The sequence below is a fragment of the Oppia nitens genome, unplaced genomic scaffold (genome assembly GCF_028296485.1).
Source record: "Oppia nitens isolate AA-2021 unplaced genomic scaffold, nextdenovo-longstitch-racon4-pilon3 scaffold28_pilon_pilon_pilon, whole genome shotgun sequence".
Taxonomy (NCBI): Eukaryota; Metazoa; Arthropoda; class Arachnida; order Sarcoptiformes; family Oppiidae; genus Oppia; species Oppia nitens.
In genome coordinates, this window is record NW_026533208.1 from 1,143,896 (window position 1) to 1,167,653 (window position 23,758).

The window sequence follows — 23,758 nt, forward strand, 5'->3', positions numbered from 1 at the left end:
TAAATAAATATAAATTTGTTAAGTACTAAAAAAACTATTTAGAGTTGGGGCATTTCAAGGGTGGATAGTCCCTTAATAAATTCCCTCCAATTATCAAAAAAATATTGATGTTTTTATTTTATAAATTTATAATAATTGTTTATGCTACTTAATAAACAAATTGATCTGTATTTTTCAGATTTTTTAATAATTACTAATTAAATTAACTAAATTACAATTTAATTTTTTAAGACAATAAATTCACTACAATATCATTAATTTTAACAACATTGTAAATAATTAATTAAATAGTAGACAAGTAATTATAGTAATTGTTTTTATCTTATATATATTATGTAAAATTTCATTTTTTAATATTGTAAAAATAATATTGAAAATATATTTTGAGTCTTAAGAAATTAAGTTGGAATATTTTCCTTTTTTAAGAAATTTATGTGAGAATTTATGAAGAATTTAATGGGAATTTATTGGGAATTTAGTGGGAATTTATTGGGAATTTAGTGGGAATTTAGTGGGAATTTAGTGGGAATTTATTGGGAATTTATTGGGAATTTACTCAAATTTGGGAAAAATTGTCGTTTAAAAATGCAATAAAAATTGTTCACCCCCCCCCCCCTATACCCCCCCCAAGCTTTTTCAAAAATTTTGACATTTTACCCCACCCTATACCCCCCCCCCCCCCCTGAGATCGAAAACCTTTCGCAACCCTGATATATATATATATATAATAAGTTTGTAATAAACGACTGGGTATTTGCTGTCAAAAAAATGGTGATGAAAATGATAGAGAGAGAGAAGGGGTAGGGAAAGGGATAACAGGGAAAGGGATGATAGGATATAATAGTACTAAAAATAGTAACAAAAAAATTGTATCTATTTTTTGTTGCAATTAATTTATGCTAAAAATTCAAACCCAAACCCAAACAACATCTAAAAGTTTATTATTTTATTTGATAACAAAAAGTTTATAATTGAGAAATAAAACTACAAAATAATTGAGAAAAAATAAATAATTTTAACAATTATAATAAAAATTAAACTGTTTTTTAGTAATTTATTTAATAATAATATAAGTAATTTAATTAGAGTACAAAAATAAATAAATTAATTAGCAATAAATTTTGCTAAATAATAATAATAATAATAAATAATATATAAATATTTAAACTTTAGAAAATAATTGTTAAAATAATAATTTATTATTTACTATATTATTATTTTTCAATTTAAATAAAATAAAACTATTTATTTTAAATTGCTATTTATATTAAATATCAAATGCTTATGTTTGACAATAGCAAAAAATTTTGCTAAAAATGTATGTTTTTATTATAATATTTAGATTTTAATTTTTATACTGTATATATATAAAAAATATTTCAATAAATTTATATAAATATACATATAAGTCAAGTCTAAATAAAATAAGTAACTTTAATGGGAATCAATATTTAAGTACATTATATATTATGTATTGAAAATTAAATTATTTTTTTTCAATATTTCATAGTTTATAGTTAATATTTTACTAATTAAAACAAATATTATATAAATGTATTAAAATTATTTATTTTAAATTGAAGTTAATTTTTTTGAGTTAATTATTTTTGTTTATTATTAATTAATTAATAAGTTTATTATAAATGTTTTTTTTTAAAATAAGAAACTAATAAAAATTATTTGCAAATTATAAACAAATTCCCATTGTGTATTAATTATGAATATTTATCTAAAAATAGTTTATTTTATTTTTTTAAAAAAAATAAGTAATTTAAACTTAAGCAATATATATATATTTAATTTTATTTTATTTAATTATACAGTAGTAGTAGTAGTAATAGTAGTTATAATTTTAATAATTTAAAAACAAAAAAATCTTTACTAAATAATACTAAATAACTTAAAATATTTGTGAAAAAAATAATACTAAATCTAAAACGTTTATTATCTTAATATTTATTTGAGAGTAAAATTTATTTAAAAAAAAACGTTTTAATCTTATTGTATACCAAAAGTGTTGTTTGTTTTGGTTTTTTTGTGTGCATTATATTATATCTAATGTTTTTTTATTGTGTTTTTTTTCAGTACAACTATAATACTAATAATATAATACTTAAAAAAAACTATTTTTTTTGAGTCATTTGAATATCTATTCAAAACAAATACAATATACAGTATATATTGTTTTACATAGAAAATAAATTTTCAACAAAAAAAATAAATAAAACTTTATTTGCATTTACATTGTATGTTGTGTTTTATAAGACAATTGTTGGATATCTTAATATATATATATATATATATATATATCTAATAGTTTTGTTTTATTATATAATATTAAATCCAAAGACAATGTGTGTGTGTTTTAAAAGTTTTTTTTCAACAAAAAAAAACAAAACAATAACATATAAAATGAGTGTTAAAAACAATAAAAAAATAATAACTAAATACTTGCAAATAAAATATTATTTGATAAAACAAAATATATATAGATCTCATGTTTAACATGTAGTAAATCATACAATAATATTATTATTTTAATTTAAATAAACAAAATTACTAAAAACTATGTTTTAGTTAATATTATTATTTTTTGGTGTCATTAAAAAACATAGAGAATTGACTTTTATTTTTGATATTATATGATAATAATTATTATAATAATAATGGGTTTAATTTAATTAAAAATTATTTTTCTAAAAAATATATATCTTTTAAATAGATATAATAGTATTAAAATTATTAGACAGACTTATAGAGTAATAATTACAATAAAAATTTTGTATAAAATATTAAATACTAATTAAAATAAAAACATTATAATAATACTTTAATAATAATAATATCATTATTAAAACAATTAATTGCAAATACCATTAAAATTAAGTATAGTTCATACAAATGGATAGATTTATTTATTATTATTATTTTTTAATTAAATAGTTAAATCATTTGATAATCATAAAACTAATTTTTGATATATACATTAGTAGTAGTATTAATACTGTAATATAAATTTGTATATATTATAATACATTAAAAGTAACAAAATTTACGATTTTTTAGTTGTATGTATGAATCTAAATGAATGAAATAATTATATATATATTTAATGATGATATAAATACAGTATAGTATATATACAGTATATACAGTATATACAGTATAGTATACAATATAGTACAATACATACAGTATAGTATATATATATATACAGTATAGTATATATATATATATGTTAAAAATGTAATATTATATTATTATTATTAGTTTTGTTGTTGTTTGAAAAAATCAGATATGATTATATAATATATGAATATAATAATACTATAATAATATGCTAATAATAGTAATAATAATAATAATACAATACATTAATAATATTGTCTATTATGGTCTACTAATTTGCTAAAATATTATTATTACATGTATTATATATACAGTGTATATGATATTATCATACATTTACAGCAACCAAAAAAAACTATATGTTTGTTAGTTATAATGTTTTATTTAATGTTTAATATTAATATATATACTGTATATAATTTAATGAATAATTTTTAAAAGTTTTTATTTGTTATTTAGTTTTGTTTTGTTTGTTTGTTTGTTTGACTGAAAAATACCATTTTTGTTACCAATTTAATATACAGCTAATAATATATACATTGTATAGATATGAACATAAAAATTGAAATATAAAATGTATAATAAAATCATATATTAATATAAATGAATATATTTTTATACAACAAAAAAAAACAACATTTCATTTATATTATAAAAATTTATATAATCATTGTGTGTGTTGTTGTTTGTATTGTAATCATGATTATGATTATTACAGTATTGTTATTATTATTATGACTGTATTTACTACAACTACTACTACCACTACTACTACTAGTATTGTATATAAATGTTATGATTAATATTTTATTAATATACTGTTTATAACTTTATATATATATATATTTATATAAATCTTTTTACACTAAAAGATATACTATATATAATACTAACTATTAATATTATATTTTTGTTTGTTTGTTTGTTTGGATAAAATGAAATGATATGAATAATTCAACTGTTAGTTGATATGTAATACATATATATATATATACAGTATATATATATAAACTTTAACTATAAAAATCCTAAACACAAAAAAAAACTATTAATGAATACACAAAATGAATACTAAAAATGAATGAGAGATGACTTTATTGAAAGAGAAAGAAAGAGAGAGAGAGAGTTTGAAAGAGAGAGAGAGAGAGAGCATGTATTAGCTATGATATTATTGTTGTCGTCATCGTCATCATCATTGCCTTAATGATGATAAGGAGTCATCTATAAGTTATTATATATATATATATATATATATTTGTGTCACTAATATAAACTATTAGATATATATATATATATATATATATATATATATAKAGAGAGAGAGAGAGAGAGAGAGAGAGAGAGAGAGAGAGAGAGAGAGAGAGAGAGAGAGAGAGAGAAGAGAGAGAGAGAGAGAGAGAGAGAGATATAATGTATTTAGTTATGTGCATTAGTTATACTATGATTTTGTCACTAAAACTATAGTATATATATATATATATATATACTGTATATACTGTATATGTCACCAAACAATATATATATACGACAGTATTATATACTAAACTCAACTATAAAAACATTATTATTGCATAGGATTTTCAAATAGGAAAATGTCTTCAACCGATACAACACAACATCAGTATTGTCTCCATACTAGTGCTCTCTTTCTCTCTCTCTTATCTATGCTATCAGAGCCCATATATTGGCTTTCATAGCACGATCTCTCTCTCTCTCTCTCTCTCTCTCTCTCTCTCTCTCTCTCTCTCTCTCTATGCCTGACTCTATGTGTGTATCAAAAAGCATATCTTTGTTAGGTCTCTATTGACTGTAATTATCAGACTTAACGAGACTTTTGGAGTCAACTATCCTTTAGTTTATTATTATTTATAAATATCTTTGTATTTAATACAGTATTATACGGTATATAACTTATCTATAATCTATAATCTTTAACTTTATATATATATTAGATAGGTATACATTGTATTTATATGTGTTGTGATTAGATATAGTTTGAAAAGATTTTAATAATAATAATATTATTATTATTTTATAATACATAATATACTAATTATATATTTAGTTAAAATTAATTTAATAATGTTTTTTGTTTTTTTTAAAATAAATATTTTGGTAATTAATTTTAATAAATTATTATTATTATTATTTATGTTTTTAATTAAAATAAAACAAAAATTATCGACAAAAGTTTAGTAACATTTAATTATATAAACTAATATATTACTATTCAAATAATTAGTATTTTATAATCTATCTATTAATAATTTTTAATAATAATAATCATAATTATGTTTCAATTTTAATAATAATATCTAACGTCATGAGTGAGAGAGAGAGAGAGAGAGAGATTGATATATAATACTAATGTTTTGTTTCAGTAGTCTATGAATATAACATATAATATTAAATTACATTTTGTGAAAAAAAACAAAAATTTAATCACAAAAATCACAAAATTTAGCATTTAAGTATAAAATTTGTATGAATACAATACATATACTGCAAACACGCACACACATATACACACATATACACACACATATACACACACATATACACACATATACACACACATATACACACACATATACACACACATATACACACACATATACACACACATATACACACACATATACACACACATATACACACACATATACACACACATATACACACACATATATACAAACACATATACACACACATATACACACACATATACACACACATATATACAAACACATATACACACACATATACACACACACATACACACATATATACAAACACATATACACACACATATACACACACATATACACACACATATACACACACATATACACACACATATACACACACATATACACACACATATACACACACATACACACATTGATCTTAATTAAAATTGAACTTTTATTATTATAATTTATATTATTACTGGAGTACAGTATTATAACATACATAAAAATAATAACAAAAATTTAATGATGATTATCATTATTATTATGGCTTTTAATAGTGTCTCTAATTTTAGCATTATAGCAATGGTTGCAATACTATACAGTTGCAAAATTTGCAAAAAAAAATTTGGTGTATATATTAATATATAGCTATATTGTATAAAATATAACAATGATTTTTAATGTTAATGTTGATATCCTAGTGTGTGATATTATTGCATTTTATAAGTTATTTTTCATCTAATGTTAACAAAAAAAAATAATAATAAATATTTTACTTATGTTATTATTAATAGATATTTATATGATATTAAAAATTTTAAACATTTTTATTTGATTTTGTTTGTTACTGTATGGCAGACACTGGTGTGTGTGTGTGTGTGTGTGTGTGTGTGTGTGTGTGTGTGTGTGTGTGTGTGTGTGTGTGTGTGTGTGTGTGTGTGTGTGTGTGTGTGTGTGTGTGTGTGTGTGTGTGTGTGTGTGTGTGTGTGTGTGTGTGTGTGTGTGTGTGTGTGTGTGTGTGTGTGTGTGTGTGTGTGTGTGTGTGTGTGTGTGTGTGTGTGTGTGTGTGTGTGTGTGTGTGTGTGTGTGTGTATGTATGTGTGTGTATGTGTATGTGTGTGTGTATATATATGTGTGTGTATATATATGTGTGTGTATGTGTGTATATCTATGTGTGTATGTGTGTATATATATGTGTGTGTATCTATGTGTGTATGTGTGTGAATAAGGGTTGATGGGTTAGGATGGGATGTACGGTAGGAAAGGGATGCTATAATTATAATCTACTCCTTGTTCTCTCTCTCTCTCTCTCTCTCTCTTTCATTGTAAAGCCATAGACGGGTTGCTGTTGTTGTTGTTGGTGTGTTAGTCAGTCAGTTGTGTTTATCCTCTATGGGTCTCTCTCTCTCTCTCTCTCTCTCTCTCTCTCTCTCTCTCACACACACACACACACACACACACACACACACACACACACAGTATGTATGCAATTCATCAGATAATACCAGTAATAATAATAATAATACAGATTTTTTTTTGGCACACATACAGACCTGCTCTCACACTTTCAAAGATTTTATTTTTGTTTTCTACAGTATAGGGGGTTAAACACATACACACACACACAAACAGTTAGGTAACACGGGTATGGGATTATGTGTGTGTGTGTGTGTGTCTATATATTTTTTGTTTATTGATGTGGTGCTCATCCACCAGCACTAGGATGTGATATGTGGTGGTGTGTCGGGACATATGTGTGAAACAATAATAATAATAATAAAACTAATCATTTCATATGGCTTTGGATAGAAAACGATCGCAAAGATCGCCGAGGATTAGTAGTAGTGCCAGAAATCGTGGTATCGATGCTCATGGAGTAGGAGGAGGCAATTTGGCTACAGTTCCCGAACATTACCAGCACCAGCAGCTCCAGTATCAACACCACCAACAACAACAACAACAACAAGTAGACCGACGACCGCCGGTAACCAAATGCAAGACTTGTTGCCGAAAATTCTTAGCATTCCTCGTCTCAAATGTCGGTCTGTGTGTACTAGTAGTGGCCTATTCAGTAGGCGGTGCCTTCATGTTCAGGGCTATTGAGGCACCGTTTGAGGTACAGACAGCTAAACAGGTTACCGATTTGCGTAACCGGACTATACGTCATCTATGGAATATAAGTAATGATAAAACAAACAATATATATATATATTGTATGACTTTCCCCACACCTACACCAACACCAACACCTACTGTCTAGCTATACCCCCCTCTACAACCACACCTACTGTCTCACTATACCCCCTTTGCCCACACCTACTCTTTCACTATACCCCATACACCCACACCTACTCACTCACTATACATCTACACCCACACCTACTGTCTCACTATACCCCCTCTACACCCATACCTACTGTCTCACTATACCCACTACACCCCCACCCATCCCAGCCGTGTGTTTGTGTATACTGTTTAGTATGTGATATATACAGTAACTTTCCTCTAGACTTTAGTTTTTTTTGCTCAATAATCACCCGTTTTTATATATATATAAGTATTAATATAATTACTTTAAGTACTTTTAGTTTTATACCCCCATTAATACATAGTAAAAATGTATGTGTGTTTGTGTGTGTATGTGTTTGTCTATGATTTTACTTTACAGAATATTTTTGTTATTATTATTTTAGTGCAAATATAAAAATAAAATTATATATATATATATATATATATATAATACCATTAGTAGCCCATTAACCCTTAATGTGTAATAATTTAATAATATGTTATATATATACTGTATATTTTTACTGTATATAATCTATATATAAAACTTATTTTTATATTATTTTCTTTGATGTAAATTAATACTGAATTTTATTTTTATTTATTATAAAGAAATTTTATATATATGTATATTGTTACWTAYAAGTTAGTTACATTAACAGTTAATTATTATTTATTTATTTTTTTTATAAATATAAATATAATTATATATATTATATATATAAAAAATATAATCATATAATTTAAGGCAAATTACTAGCACTAGCAAAAATTATAAAGATAATTTTAGAAACAAAATATTAATTATTCAATCAGATTTATTAGTTAATTAATAAATTAATAATTTTTTTTTAGTAAATTTAAAAAAAAACTATATAYTTATTAACAATATATTATAATAATTACTAGAAATTTCAATCTATTTATTTATTTTTTAATTAAATAAATTTTGATTAAAGTTTTATAATGAAATTTTTTTTTACTAATTTATTTATAAAAAAATTATTCCTAATTTATTTTTAAAAAATTATTTTATTTAGTATATTATATTATKTAGACTATTATAAATTATCGACACAGTCWACCCCTCCCCCACTACCCATCACACCCGCCCACTCCCCCGTCACTAACCACAAAAAAAAAATCATTATTATTAAGTGTTTTATCATTTATATTATTTAATTATTATTAATTTTTCAAACAATCATAGCATACAATCACAATGTGTTCAACTATAGTGTTTGGCGTCAATCGGTTATCCAAGAAATCAAATACTTTCAGACGGATCTATTGAAAGCCATCAAAGATGGCTATGAAGGACAACAGGACACCGGTCAGGAACAGTGGTCTTTTTCCGGGGCCTTCCTGTTCAGCCTGACTGTCATATCCACTATAGGTTTGTTAGTTTTTTTTATGGCTTATCCATCCATACATACATCCATTGATACAATTATTTTTGTTGTTGTTGTAATATATATTATATAATAGTTTTTGTGTTGTTGTTGATTGGTTTGATTATCCGTTCAATTTAACTCATATATCATTTTTATCATTTTTATTTGGTTGGGGTGGGGGTAGGGGTGATCTTATAAAGTCCAACCCTCCCTCCTATCACTCCCCYACCACTAGCTATGCTCTCTCTCTCTCTCTCTCTCTCTCTCTCTCTCTCTCTCTCTCTACTAAAGCAATTGAAATGCTCTGTTGAAACCAAACAAACAAAAAATAATATTATTGATAATAAAAACCAAAAAAAAAATAATAATTACTGTAATTGATTTTAATTGATTGATAGATATATAGATGTATATATAKAGAGATATATAGAGAGAGAGAGAGAGAGAGAGAGAGAGAGAGAGAGAGATAAATGATTAATCAAAATAACAAAAAAATATTTGCTGTGTGTGTGTGTGTGTTTGTAGWGTATATAATATAAAATGTTTTTTATTGATATTTATTTTTTTGTTGTGTGTSTCTATCTGTGTCTCTAATTAATCGACAATCAAAGTACTTAATAATAATAATAATAATAATACCAATAATTGTGTTGTTTTTTATATATATATAATATAATATACTATATATATAGAGTTATTCCGATTCAATAGTTAATATCAATTTGATATAATCTATATATATTGAAACGGTTGGATGGGTTGCTTAAGGTGTCCGGTGCTGACTCGACGTTATCGGCATCAAAGTGTTGTCGGTCCTAGCGTTGAGTCGCAACAACACCTATGTAGTCGAGGACATCTGCGACCAAAGTATGCATCTCGCGTTGAGCGGTGATGGCTTTGATGAGCCAAACAATAAGCGGTGCTGCGACGGTCAATGAGCTGAGCGGTGCTGTAGGCCAGTGTTGAGCGGTGCTGTATCGGCCAAAGAGCTGAGCGGTGCTGTCGCCCAAAGTGTTGAGGTGATGGTGTTGGACACGGGAAGGGAACACGAGACTGACACGGCAAGAGAGCCCATAGATGAAATGAAGAGAGAAAGTAAGAGAGAGATAGAGAGAGAAGAGAAAGTACGGGCCAAAGGCCCAAATGACTTACTCGGGACTTATAACCAAAACCGAGATTTATTTAACACATAAAATAAAACTAATACAATGTGATACACTATACTAGTGTATCGGAGAGTTAAGTGACGGCAACCGACCAGTTCAGGAGTAAGACAACTTCTGTCGAGCCTTTCGCTCGACTGAGAGCTCAGCAGTCTGATCGCTGCATAAGCCACTGCCTATTGCGCGCGCAAACTGTTAAACTCTGCATTTATATTTGATGACTACTTTTACATATACTACTACTTTGCTCTTATTGGTTAATTCAAACTCTGCCTATTTTTGATCAGTCGCACACTACCACCTAAAGGCAAATTCTCATTTGCATTAAAATACAATACACAAGTGCGCTTAGAAATTAATTAATTCATTAATGTTAAAGTATAGGAAACAAAAACCCTTGTTAACCCCTGTATATAAAATGTTTAAACCAATGGTTAAATAGTATTCACTGAAACGCAAGTGCGTCACTACATTTACTGACACTATACGTGTCACAAACTAAACCTATATGTTTGTATGTTAAAGTATAGCTAATGTTATTTCTATGGCATAATTATAATAATAAATGTGCCGCTTATGTATTTTCTATGGGTATACTAAACCGTGTTTTCTATTACTAAATATGCCGTTAATGTTATTTCAATGGGAATACAAATCTCATATATTACTATGTATTTAACACTGCTGTCAAAACATACAACTATGCAATACATAATTTGTAATAAATATATAATTTGAGTACATTTACTATTGTTTTAAGTGATCTATTATTATTCCGCTACATTATCCCTCCTTTTTTCGAAAAAAGGCTTGTGTCCTCACAAGCGAATGGTTATATCTTATATTGTCTTACAATCACAAACCAGTGGTTGTCTTACAATTAATTTGTTACATACAAGCAATTAATAACATGAGTTCAAAATTAAATTAAAATTAATTATTCAGTTACATAAATAATAAAATCATTATATAATTAAAAACCATAATTATATAAAACAGACCATTAAATCAGCCAATGAATTACTGTCACCTGGCACATATGAATTGTGTGAGAGTCAACCGGTATATTCTTTCTGGTTGAGAGCCAGTCCTTAATCCATCCATGTTTCCATTATTTGTCCACAAGTAGATAAGGTACGGAATATACGTGTTGTTTTATCGTCTAAATGGTTACATAAAGTCTTAACTTTTCCGGATATGTAAGACTATATGGAGGCACTAGACAACCCCTCACTCATACGGGGACTCGTCACTGCTGAAACAATACCGGTCCAACATCAACTAACTTGTCGACAAAAACTCCGCGGTAAAAATTTTCAAAATTGTAAACATAATTGTTTTATAAATAATTGTCATCACCTAATAAAACCATTATACCATAAAGAAATATATACGAGTTAGCGGTTATAATTAATTATTTGTTGTGGTTAATTGATTTGTCTCATCAATGTTTTCCAGGTCATCAAATACTGTATTATCATCACTTTGCCATATTTCATAGTCATCCAGATCTATCTCATTGTATTCCTTCAGATCCTTGATGTTAGCTCTCGTTGTATGACCAGTATTGATGTCTTTGATTGTGTAAGCGTTATTAAATTTGTCAATAACTTCGTAAGGCCCGTAGAAATTATTGATCAATTTCTCGCTAAGTCCTCGCACACGTCTCTTGCGGTATAACAAAACCTTGGCGCCAATATTAAATTCAATAAACCGGTGATTTTTATCATAATTTCTTTTTTGTCTTGCTTGTGCATCTTTAATGAACTCTTTAACCATAACTCTGGCCTCTTGAAATCTTATTTGAACTTCTTTTGTATCATCAAAACTAGATGATAAATTTAATACATTATCAATTGGAAGTCGGGGATGTCTTCCATAAAGTAAATAAAAGGGACTATTTCTTGTAGATTCTTGTTTAGCGGTATTGTATGCAAATACTAGATAGTTAATAAATATATCCCAATCTTTTTGATTTTGATTACAATAAAGTGATAGCATATCTGTAATTGTTTTACACTGTTTCTCTGCAAGTCCATTACACTGTGGATGGTATGGTGATGTCTTGATGTGTTTTGTATGCATTATCTCATATATTCTTTCAGCTAAATCTGAACAGAATTGAGTTCCGCGATCTGTTAGACAACACATTACTGCTCCATGTCTTAGTACTACTGAATTTATGAAAAATTCAGCGACTTGTGGTGCTTTTGAATCAGGTACGGCTTTAGCTTCAACCCATTTGGTATAGTGGTCAATCATTATTATTATGTATTTGTTACCATTATTTGATTTAACCAATGGACCTAAGAAATCCATTCCAATAATTTGAAACGGTTCTGTTGATTCGATTGGTGTTAGTCCTCCTTTTGGTAAACCATAATCATGTTTTCTTGATTGACAGTCTTTACATGCTTTAACGTATTTTTTGATAATGTTATTCATATCGGGAAAGTAAAATCGATGTTTAATTTTAGCCATTGTTTTATTACGTCCTAGATGTCCAGCAGTCACATCATTATGTAATGAATAAAGTGTATCTTTTAATAAACTATGTGGCAAACAAACTAATTTGTTTATAGTGTTATTAATTGTTTTTATTTTAAAATACAAAATGTTGTTTTCCAATATGTATTTATTTGTTTCCTTGTTCGGCAAATTAATCAAAGTTTTGATTATTGATTGACACCACGGGTCAATTTGTTGTTCTTCAGATATGTTAACTTCAATGTGATTAATGTTATAAAATTGGATGTTTTCATCAACTTTAGCTTCATCAGCTAATGGGTATCTTGAAAGCGGGTCTACGTTTGTGTGAGTTTTTCCACTTTTGTATTCAATTGTCATATTATTAATATATGGTTGTAATCTATTACACCATCTCATTAGACGTCCATTAGGGTCTTTAATTTTTAACAAATAACATAAGGCACAGTGATCTGTTTTTACTGTCACTTTACATTTATAGAGATATTTATGGAACTTTTCGACAGCCCATACAATAGCATAGCACTCTTTTTCCGAAGTTGAGTAGTTTTGTTGTGCTTTATTGAAGGTACAGCTACTGTAAGCAATGACTCTTTCAAGTCCATCATGTATTTGACAAAGTGTAGCACCGACTCCATATCCACTTGCATCTGTATATAAGATATATGGTTCATCTTCTCGTGGATGAGCCATGATGGGCGGTGAAGTTAATTTTTCAATGATTGTGTCAAACGCTTGTTGACACTCGTCTGACCATATGAATGGTACATCTTTTTTAGTTAAATTAGTTAGCGGTCTTACTATTTTTGAAAAGTTTTCAATAAATCGTCTGTAGTAATTTGCTGATCCTAAAAATGATTGTATGTCTTTTACTTTATTAGGCCTCGGGAARTCTTTCATTGCCCGAACCCTTTCTGGGTTAGGAAGAAAACCGTTACGTCCGACAACAAAGCCTAACATTTCTATTTGATTGCATATTAATTTACATTTTTCTGGATGTAAGCGTAAATCATATTCGTTTAATCGGTCAAACACTTGACGTATATGATTAATGTGATCGTCAAAGTTGTATGAATATACAATAATGTCATCTATATAGACGCATACAAATTTATATAATAATCCATTTAGTACATTTTGCATATATCTTTGAAAAGTTGATGGCGCATTACAGAGTCCAAAAGGCATAACATTGAATTGGTATCGATTGTTGTCTGCTGTAAATGCTGTTTTTTCTTTATCTTCTTCGCGTACCTTTATTTGCCAGAAACCAGATTTCAAGTCAAAAGTTGAAAATATTGACTTTCCTTCCATTTGGTCTACGAGATCTTGAATAATAGGTATTGGAAATACGTCAACTTTTGTTACGGTATTAAGTTTACGGTAGTCTAAACAAAATCGCATTTTGTCTTTTTGTGGTACCATTAAAACTGGATTATTCCACGGGCTAACTGATTCACTTATTACATTACTTTCAAGCATTTCAGTGACATATTTATTAATTTCGTCTTTTAATTTAATAGCCGATGGATAGTTGCGTAATTTTATTGGTTGTGCATCTCCAGTGTCGATTATGTGTTCAATACCTTTGGCCGTAAGTATGTCCGAAGGCTTGAATGCAAATAAATGTATATAATCACGTAATAATTTTTTAACAGTATTTATTTCACTGATGTCTTCAGTTTCTATTGTTATACTATCAATTGAGTTGTTTTGCGTTGTATTGAATAAAATGAATTGATCGTTATCATAGGTGTCCAATTCTAAGTAATTGTTGAATATATTGGTGTGTTCACTCCAAACAGTATTAAAATCATTATTAAAGTCTTGAATAAGCTTAGTATAAAAATCCATACCAAATAGTATTTCTTCTTTTAGATCATTGTATACATAACACTTGTGTACAATGWATTGTCCATTCAGATAAAATGAAATAAGAGCATAAGTATTAACATAATCTGTAAATCCATTCGGTAATACAACGGTAATTTTATCACAATTGCTTTGATGGAGTTCATGAGTATTAGTGAAATTACGGTTTACATAAGAAAAATCAGAACCAGAGTCAAAGAAAACTTTGATCTCATTATCATTGAATATAATAGGAAAATATAGTCGAGTTTTAGTGGACGGCTTAATARAATATAAATTAACGGATTGTTGGCCATCTGTTTCAACAACCGCCTGAGTTAGTTTTTTGATTTCGGTATAGTTTGATTCAGTTTTGGACAATTGAGTTTGTGATGTCCTGGTTCACCACAATTCCAACAGCCATCTCTCGAAGGTCTTAATCTTTCAGTGCTTTGAGAGTCTCTACGTGTTCGACTATTGTCTCTGCTGCCATTATTATTTTGTTGTGTACTTGGTTGTTGTCGATGATTATTATTAAAGGAACTTTGTCTACCACGCCCATTATCATTGTTATAATTGTATCGTCTATTGTAGTCACTGCGCTCATATTCGCCATATGAGTTATTACGAGACCTATTATTATTACTCGGTCCCTCATTGTTGCGTGTCCAGTTATTATTACGTGACCAATTATTATTATTATTACGTGACCAGTTATTGTTATTACGTTGCCAGTCATTATTATTTCGGTTACTTTGAAAACGTACTTGTCTTTGATTACGATCATAACTTGATGATCTGTTATTATTGTTACTGTTGCGGTTACTGTTAAGATTTCGTCTTAAACTTTGATTTTGCAGATCAATTGATTTCTCATCATTATAAGCATCTATAATGAGATTTGTTAACTCTTTGACATTATTCGGTTTTACGATAGCCATTTTATATTTAATTTGTCGATATAAATTCCCACTGAATTTATTGAGAATAGTAGCAACCATTGTCGGAAATGAGACGTTTTTATCTATTTTATACCATAAGTCGATTATCTCGTACATGAAGTCTTGAATTGTTTGTTTGTCTTCAATAAATACAAGATTACTTAAGTCAATTGCGTAGTTAGTTGCACTTTTAGATGATCCGTTTAGGTCACTTAGCTGTTCAACTAAGTTATCAAATGACACGTTCGGTTCTCTTTCGATAATGTTTAGACACCAGTCTTGAGTTCTACCTCTTAGGCTCAAAACCAAGTCATCAATACTCTCGTCGTTGTCCAATCGCTTTGCTTTTATCGATCGTCTAAACAATTTCATCCAAGTGTCAAACTCTTGATTAATACCAGTGAATGGTTCGATATGTGGTGTTTTTCGACTTCGGTTTGAATTAGATGCGATCGGCTTTTGTTGTTCGTCTGTTTGTTGTCCATTGTCATATTTAGGTTGTCCAATTGAGCTTCGGTCAACTAAGCTTTGGTCGTCATCATTGTTTTCACGTCTCGGGTTTGTATAGATTTCGGATTGTGGATCAACACTTCTATCGTCTAATTCACTATACGACATAACACGTCTCAATGTAGTAGTCATTTTTAAACAAAATTAAAGTTAACAATTTAGTTAATACTCAATTGTATTGTTGACTGTCTGAGAGTCAGAAACTGAATGTATTTTAAATATCTTTTAAAATGCTTTAAATAGGTTTTTATTAAATTCATTAAACAAGTTTATAAAGTTTACAAAAGGTTAAATGTCTAGACATATAAAAATTTTCCCGTAACCAAAAATAAAACAAATTKWAWTTATTATTTAAAGTAATTAAATTCAGTTTATCAAACTGATGATACGTGACGGTCTTTAACGACAGATATCAGAGCAAATCCGTGGCTATTGACTTTGTCTAGACATAGTGGTATGCGGTCGTACTTGTTTCTCGGTTTGCGAATCCAGTCTATGTCATTGATAGGCGTAGTTATTCCTTGAAAGTCATGTATTTCTGGGTTATTGATCTCAAAAAGGTGTATATACTCATCAATTTTAAATATTTTTGTTTTCCCATCTACTTTTATATGCCATGGGACAAGTGTATTAACGACTCTTAAATCATTTAGCTTTTTGTTAGACAAAACCGTGATAGAAGATAAGAGTTCAATGTTTTCGGTAACGACTTCGCATATATTAAATGTTTCATGAAAAATTTGAATATTTAAATTCCAATTTCTGTGGGAACGAGAAGGTAAACGTCCGAGATAATGAGTGCTTATAGTCTTTCTTTTGAAGGTTGTAATGATCATAATTAATAAAATTATCAATAATGTACTAACAATAGAAATGTCAATTATTGTTTGAATGTCTATTGAGAATAAATCATAATATAGATCAAACAGAGCTGCATTTACTCGTCTGGCCATAAAAACTTGAAAACCAGCTGTTCGTCCAATAACTCGTGTATAAGATAATACTCCAAATATAACAATTAATACAAGTAAAAATTGAATAATTCCATTTACAGTCCAAACTAGGCCTTTAAGTGAAAATGCTCCGGTATGTCTTTTGCTTATGTCTTCTACATTTTGAATTGCATTTGCAAGATTTTGTTGCATAGATGATAAATAATTAGAAAATTTAGTGAGTGTTCCCGTATCCCAATTAATTAAAACATTGTCTTTATTTTCATCAAATGGTCTTATGTATGGTGCAGTGATATTCGGAAAAAATATAGTCTTTGCTTGTTGTTGAGTAATATTAGACATTTCTTGTATCATTTGAAGTATTTCTGAATGAAATGTCAGTGATGTCATATTTATTTCGGTACGCAATGGCTTATAAAATGGTCCTCTCAATACTCGTCCAGTATTAGGAAATGAAATGTCACAACCTTTGTCTAGACTGACAATTTCAATAAACTCTTGAAGAGTTTTTCTTTCTGAGCGTCTGTTATAACACTGAAGATCGTATACTGGTATAGCATTTTTGTGTAACACGTACCGGTCACTTCCCATTGATATCGGTTGATATTCAGCTGATGATCTCTTTTGAATATTACAGTGTTGTGCGATTTTATCTTCATTCCAATTAAACAAAGCGGTACTACATTCTCTTGGTTCAGTAATTTGATTGACAGCAAATGTAAAACAAATGTACTGGTGATTGATGTATTGACAATTTATAAATTCTGGCAATACTTCATACATTAAGTCTGTTTCGTCTTCATTTACTAACCAAAGTGTATTTTGGTTATTAAAACTCAATGTTTGTTCATTTCCTGTTTCGTTAAAACATTGCTTAGAAAAACAAGTGAATGGTAGAAATGTTGGTTTAATTATAGTATAAGATCGAGGGTTTCGAATACGGACCAGTGGTATTCGAAGAGATATGTAAATTTTATTTGAGACTGGGTCTACGGCACTTGACACTAAAGGTAGTGTATAATAAAGGTTTTTCTCATTTCTTGGTATACCCAATTGAAAATTGTTGTCAAATGTTTGTTCAATGTAGTTAAGTATTCGGTTTAATTGTTTCCAACTTAATAAGCCATGACTTAGACGTCCTGTGTTTAAAGTGTTGAAAATGTTTTCATAACTTTGTATTCCATCCAATAGTAATATTAATTGATTTTGTAGTAAATTATTTTCAGATAATCTAAAATCATTAAAAGTTGAAAAAATGGCAACAAGTGCTATTTTGTTATCGATATATTGACCAAGTTTATTGAGACTGGTATACAAATTTTTTACTTCTGATTGTGTATAACTTTTTAATAAATTTAGTTTTTCATCAAATTTGTTCATAACGTCGGCAACCTCATTTGAAAATCCAATAAAATTTTCTCCTAAGACTTTGATGCTTTCAGCGGCAGTTTTGAGATCTGCTTCTATTTCATTCACTCTCTCAAACATCTGTTGTCTGTCATGTTTAGATCCAAAAATTTCAGTTATTGTCCATAAAGCAAAAGCACCAACAGCGATAGCTCCGATAGTTAGACCAAAATCTCTTTTCTTTCTGTTTCCCGATATTTGTCTACTTTTGAAATTTTGCAAAGCTTTTTCGGCGGTAATTTGAATTTGTTCCGTGAATTGATTTATACTTAATTCAAATAMTTCACATGTGCTCTTTAAATTATCTTTAAGTTCTGCTGTAGTGTTGTCAGCATCATTTGTGTTAACTGTTATTGAATTTTGCATTTCATCACAAATTTGTGATTTACTGAATGTCGTCAATTTAAAATTATGAAAAGGAAAATCTAATTTTATAAAATGTAAAAATTCATCGGTAAATGCATATAGTTTACCATATCTTGTGAACTGTATACCATGAAAAGCAGTAGTTTTTAAATARTCAAAATTATCAAACTTTTTGTTTAAATTTATTTTAGGGACAGCRTATTGATTAGTGTCACCAAACTCTTCATCTGAATTTGTGTAATTAAACGCTACAGATTCTTTGTATGTTATATCTGGTAGTTTTATATTGGATATTTGTACTTGAAATTCTTGGCCTGCATGAAAGTGTTCGAATGGATCTGGATGTATTAGGTCATCTCCAGTTTCTTTAGGAGTAATAGTAGTCGATTCTTGTTGAATTGGTATCTTCGAAGTGGCTTTCCATTTTGCAGCTCTTTCTTCATTAATTTTTCTTAACCTATGCAATCCCACAATATCCTGTGAACCATCAATATAATCGTATCTATTAGACAATAATCGCCGACTGTTAAATGTTACAAAATTGTGTTTAAMCTTATCATTTGTTGTTTTGGTGGATATTGCATGTGGTTTTAATGTTAAACATAATTCTTCAGTTATTGACGGYTTTATAAATTCRGTTGTTGTTGTAGTCCAATTAWAAGTAGTAAWGTTGTAGATGGTAGACAWTWTTTCACTAGTAATCGTTTCGGTAAAATTACTTGTTATTGTTGTAAAACTTGTARATATWKTAGGTACATAAGTAGTTTYTGTTGATGTAACTGKTTGATTAATAGTTGTTAATGTGGGAAYAAAWGATGTAGCTGTTGACCATAATGTYGCTGTYGAAGTAACAATATTCTGAGGTAATGTTATTTTWTCTGTTTTTCTTTTTGWTGTAGTTATTGTRGAAGTTGTGGTATAATTAATTGGCGGTAAAGTAAYTGTTTTRGTAGTTTCTGTAGTAGTTGTAGACGTATAAGTTGATACAGAAGTAGATGTAATGTTAATCGCAGGTAAAGTAATTGYTTCGGGAATTTTAGTATTCGTAATTGTTGACGTAACTGTGACATTTTTGGGTGGCTTTGTAATTGTATCTGTGAATGATTCAGTACTTATAGWTGTAATGGTTGAAGTAATTGTTTGATTTTCAGTTATTTTATCGGTAATTGTTGTCGTAGTTATAGTTGTCAATTTTTCTATTGTTTTGGTAGTAGTCTGGACATTAAATACTGTTTCAGTTTTCGTGGGCAAAATAGGACAGACCGGATGTACATTAYTTGTTATTAATTCCGTTGTCAATGATTTAATTGTTGGATTTAAACAATTGTAGGCCAGCAATGGTTTTGGMGCATAACTAATKGTTCCCTCTTTTAAATAAATGGTATCATCGGTAGTGGTTACAACTATTGTGTTATTAATTTTGATACCATTTCTATTAATTGATCGTAGTTTATTAAGTAGATTAACAGATTGACTACATTTATACAACGTAGAACTTGACATATATGAATAAAAGTTTATCGCAAATATGGCCGGAAACGTAACTTCTTTGCAGTCATCGTCGTAAACTCTAATAATTCCATATTCATTTTGATTAAACAATGGTTCGTAGTGTCGGTTTTTATGTAGTATAATGTTTTTGTTATCATCGGTAAYGTCTCTATCAGTTAGGATCATTTGTCTGTAAATTATAGTCCATGGATCCAATCGTGTTGGTATTGTTTTACTTGAGTGAGACGTATTATTTSCATATTCACCACATTTAAAACGTTGGCTTTCGGTTACATCTAACGTATAAGTCTTCTTAATGTTTTCGGTGGATACGGACAAGATGTCACATCGGGTATTTATTATAAGTACGGTGTGTTGGTCGAGAACCGTCTCCACTTCATAATTAGTGTTCAACGGAAATGTTGTTTCATTTGGAGTGTTTTTAATTTCAATATAATCAGTACGCACACAATGAATATTTGAAATAATTTTAAACAAAATTAAACAAATTAAAAACATTTTAATTCACATATAAGTTAAAACATAATAGCGAATTAATGGTATAACAAATACAATAAGAAAGACTGTTATGAACAACAGACACATCTTAAATGAATTAATTTTATGTTTGTGTTGTATTAAATAAAGAAATTATAATTATATTGTAGGGGAAGTGGGTATATTACGGGTATCTAAGTTTGTCTAACCTTCCTTATGTAAACCAAACACTCGGCAATACACCACTTACCTTACGGTTTTGACTCTTTTAGTGATAACTTATAGTAATGCGTGGCTTAGGAACGAGCGGTTTCCTATTTAATCTACTCTGACCAATTAGGTCTGTAGCCATAATGGGGTCTGTCACCCAAATAGGGTCTGTCACCCGAGTAGGGTCTGTCACCCAAATAGGCTTTGTCACCCAATAGGGTCTGTCACCCAAATAGGTTTTGTCACCCAATAGGGTCTGTCACCCAAATAGGGTCTGTCACCCAAATAGGGTCTGTCACCCAAATAGGGTCTGTCACCCAAATAGGGTCTGTCACCCAAATAGGGTCTGTCACCCAAATAGGGTCTGTCACCCAAATAGGGTCTGTCACCCAAATAGGGTCTGGCACCCAAATAGGGTTTCAGATCCGTCTAGGGTTTCAGATCCTTCTAGGGTTCCAGACCCGTCTAGGGTTTCAGACCTGTCTAGAGTTTCAGACCCGTCTAGGGTTTCAGACCCGTCTAGGGTTTCAGATCCGTGCAGGGTTTCAGATCCGTGTAGGGTTTAAGAGCCGAGTAGGGTTTCAGATCCGTGCAGGGTTTAAGAACCGTTTAGGGTTTCAGATCCGTATAGGGTTCAAGATCCGTATAGGGTTTCAGATCCGTCTGGGTTTCAGGTCCGTGTAGGGTTTCATTCCTGTATAGAGTCACAGATCCGAAGACCTGGAAGGACCGAGGGCCTATAAGGACCGTGGGCCTGGAAGGACCGTGGGCCTGGAAGGACCGTGGGCCTGGAAGGACCGTGGGCCTGGAAGGACCGTGGGCCTGGAAGGACCGTGGGCCTGGAAGGACCGTGGGCCTATAAGGACCGTGGGCCTATAAGGACCGTGGGCCTATAAGGACCGTGGGCCTATAAGGACCGTGGGCCTATAAGGACCGTGGGCCTATAAGGACCGTGGGCCTATAAGGACCGTGGGCCTATAAGGACCGTGGGCCTATAAGGACCGTGGGCCTATAAGGACCGTGGGCCTATAAGGACCGTGGGCCTATAAGGACCGTGGGCCTATAAGGACCGTGGGCCTATAAGGACCGTGGGCCTATAAGGACCGTGGGCCTATAAGGTACACTAAGAGCCGTCCGTTAACGGATACGGGGTCCGGAGTTCTCATAATAAAAATATTTACTTACGTAATAGTTGTTAGCTGTCCGCGTAGTTGTGGATAGGTCCAAAGGCGTCCCTTAAGATGTCCAAACAGTTGATTCGCGATGACAAAGTAAACACACACACAAAGTAATATGCAAATACTTTTATTAATTCACTTTAAAGTAATACACGTAGTATGACCCCAAGTGGAGAACTGATTTTGGTGTCTGAGAGACACCTCTATTTATACTAAAGTGTACGTGAGGAGAAAGTGTGTCACATTGAGTTAGGATTTAATCACTATTAAAACTAGGAGTTTACTATTCACTTTTTTATATAACATTTCAGTGCATTATTTTAATACTGCAATATTGAATAAAAACAAAATAAAACTCTGTTAAAAACAAGGTGTTTACCTCTAGATTTTCAATATAACATTTTAGTGCTTTTATAAATTTTTAACAAAAAATAATGATAATTATTGCAATAATTTTTCAGAGAAAAATAAAACAAAAATACATTACAATATAATTAGTAAATACAACCTTGGCTTCAATATAAATAATATAAAATTATAACAAACAAAATTTCAATACTTTAATAAATACATGCAAATGTTTATTAATTATAAAATATCGTTTATTTTGTTTGTTATTTATGTGTTGTATAATATAAGGAAAAAATTTTAAAAAATTATTTAATAATAATTTCTAAGTGCATTTTGAATCATAAATTTTGACCCACTATTGCATTTCCGCCCCTTCAAGTCATCATCTGTCCTCAGATGTGTAAAAACTACTGCGTGGTAACACATATAACTCATGTACACATTAGTTTACAAATTTTGTATTATAAAATTTTACTATAAAATCCCTTCACCTTAAAAAAATGCATGCATTATATAAACTTAAATCTATAAAATACCAATAAACCATGCATTATAATAAATTTTAATCGTTGTCCGTTTTCTGATCATCATTGTGCTTCATCTACTTCATCAATGCCGTCCAATTCAGGAATTGTTTCATTGTTCCATTTTCTTAATCGTCTTATATGTACTTTCTTAAACTTTTTCCTTGGATTATGTACACTTTGGACAGTGTATACAAGTGGACTGTGCCGCGTAATTATCTTATAAGGGCCAATATATTGGCTTAGTAATTTCGTACTAAGACCAATCTCTCTGTGAGGAATATGTAGTGACACTAAGTCACCCTCCTCAAATACTACATCGCGATGTTTAGCATCATAACGGAATTTACCATCATTATGAGCCTCTATAATTCTCATTTGAACCAATCTTCTTGTCTCCTCCATATATTTTAAATAATTAGTACCAAATGCAAAGTCACGCGGTAGATCATAAGATACGTCAATTGGTACTTTTGGTTCTCTTCCATATAGTAAGAAAAAAGGAGAAACTTTGGTAGCTTTATGATGACTAACGTTATACG

General features: G+C 29.5%; 2 protein-coding genes across 2 annotated transcripts; one reads left to right on the forward strand and one right to left on the reverse strand.

The window, feature by feature from the left end:
• Positions 1-7,243: 7,243 nt before the first annotated feature.
• LOC128954666 (potassium channel subfamily K member 12-like) lies at positions 7,244-11,544 on the forward strand. Its single transcript, XM_054300269.1, has 3 exons — positions 7,244-7,783; positions 9,103-9,288; positions 11,462-11,544. The coding sequence occupies exons 1-3, from the start codon at positions 7,399-7,401 to the stop codon at positions 11,542-11,544; spliced, it is 654 nt and encodes a 217-aa protein (XP_054156244.1). The 5' UTR covers positions 7,244-7,398.
• Positions 11,545-15,125: 3,581 nt separating this feature from the next.
• On the reverse strand, positions 15,126-16,370 carry LOC128954667 (GATA zinc finger domain-containing protein 4-like). Its single transcript, XM_054300270.1, has one exon. It carries the CDS (start codon positions 16,368-16,370, stop codon positions 15,126-15,128), a length of 1,245 nt encoding a protein of 414 aa, XP_054156245.1.
• Positions 16,371-23,758: the final 7,388 nt, after the last annotated feature.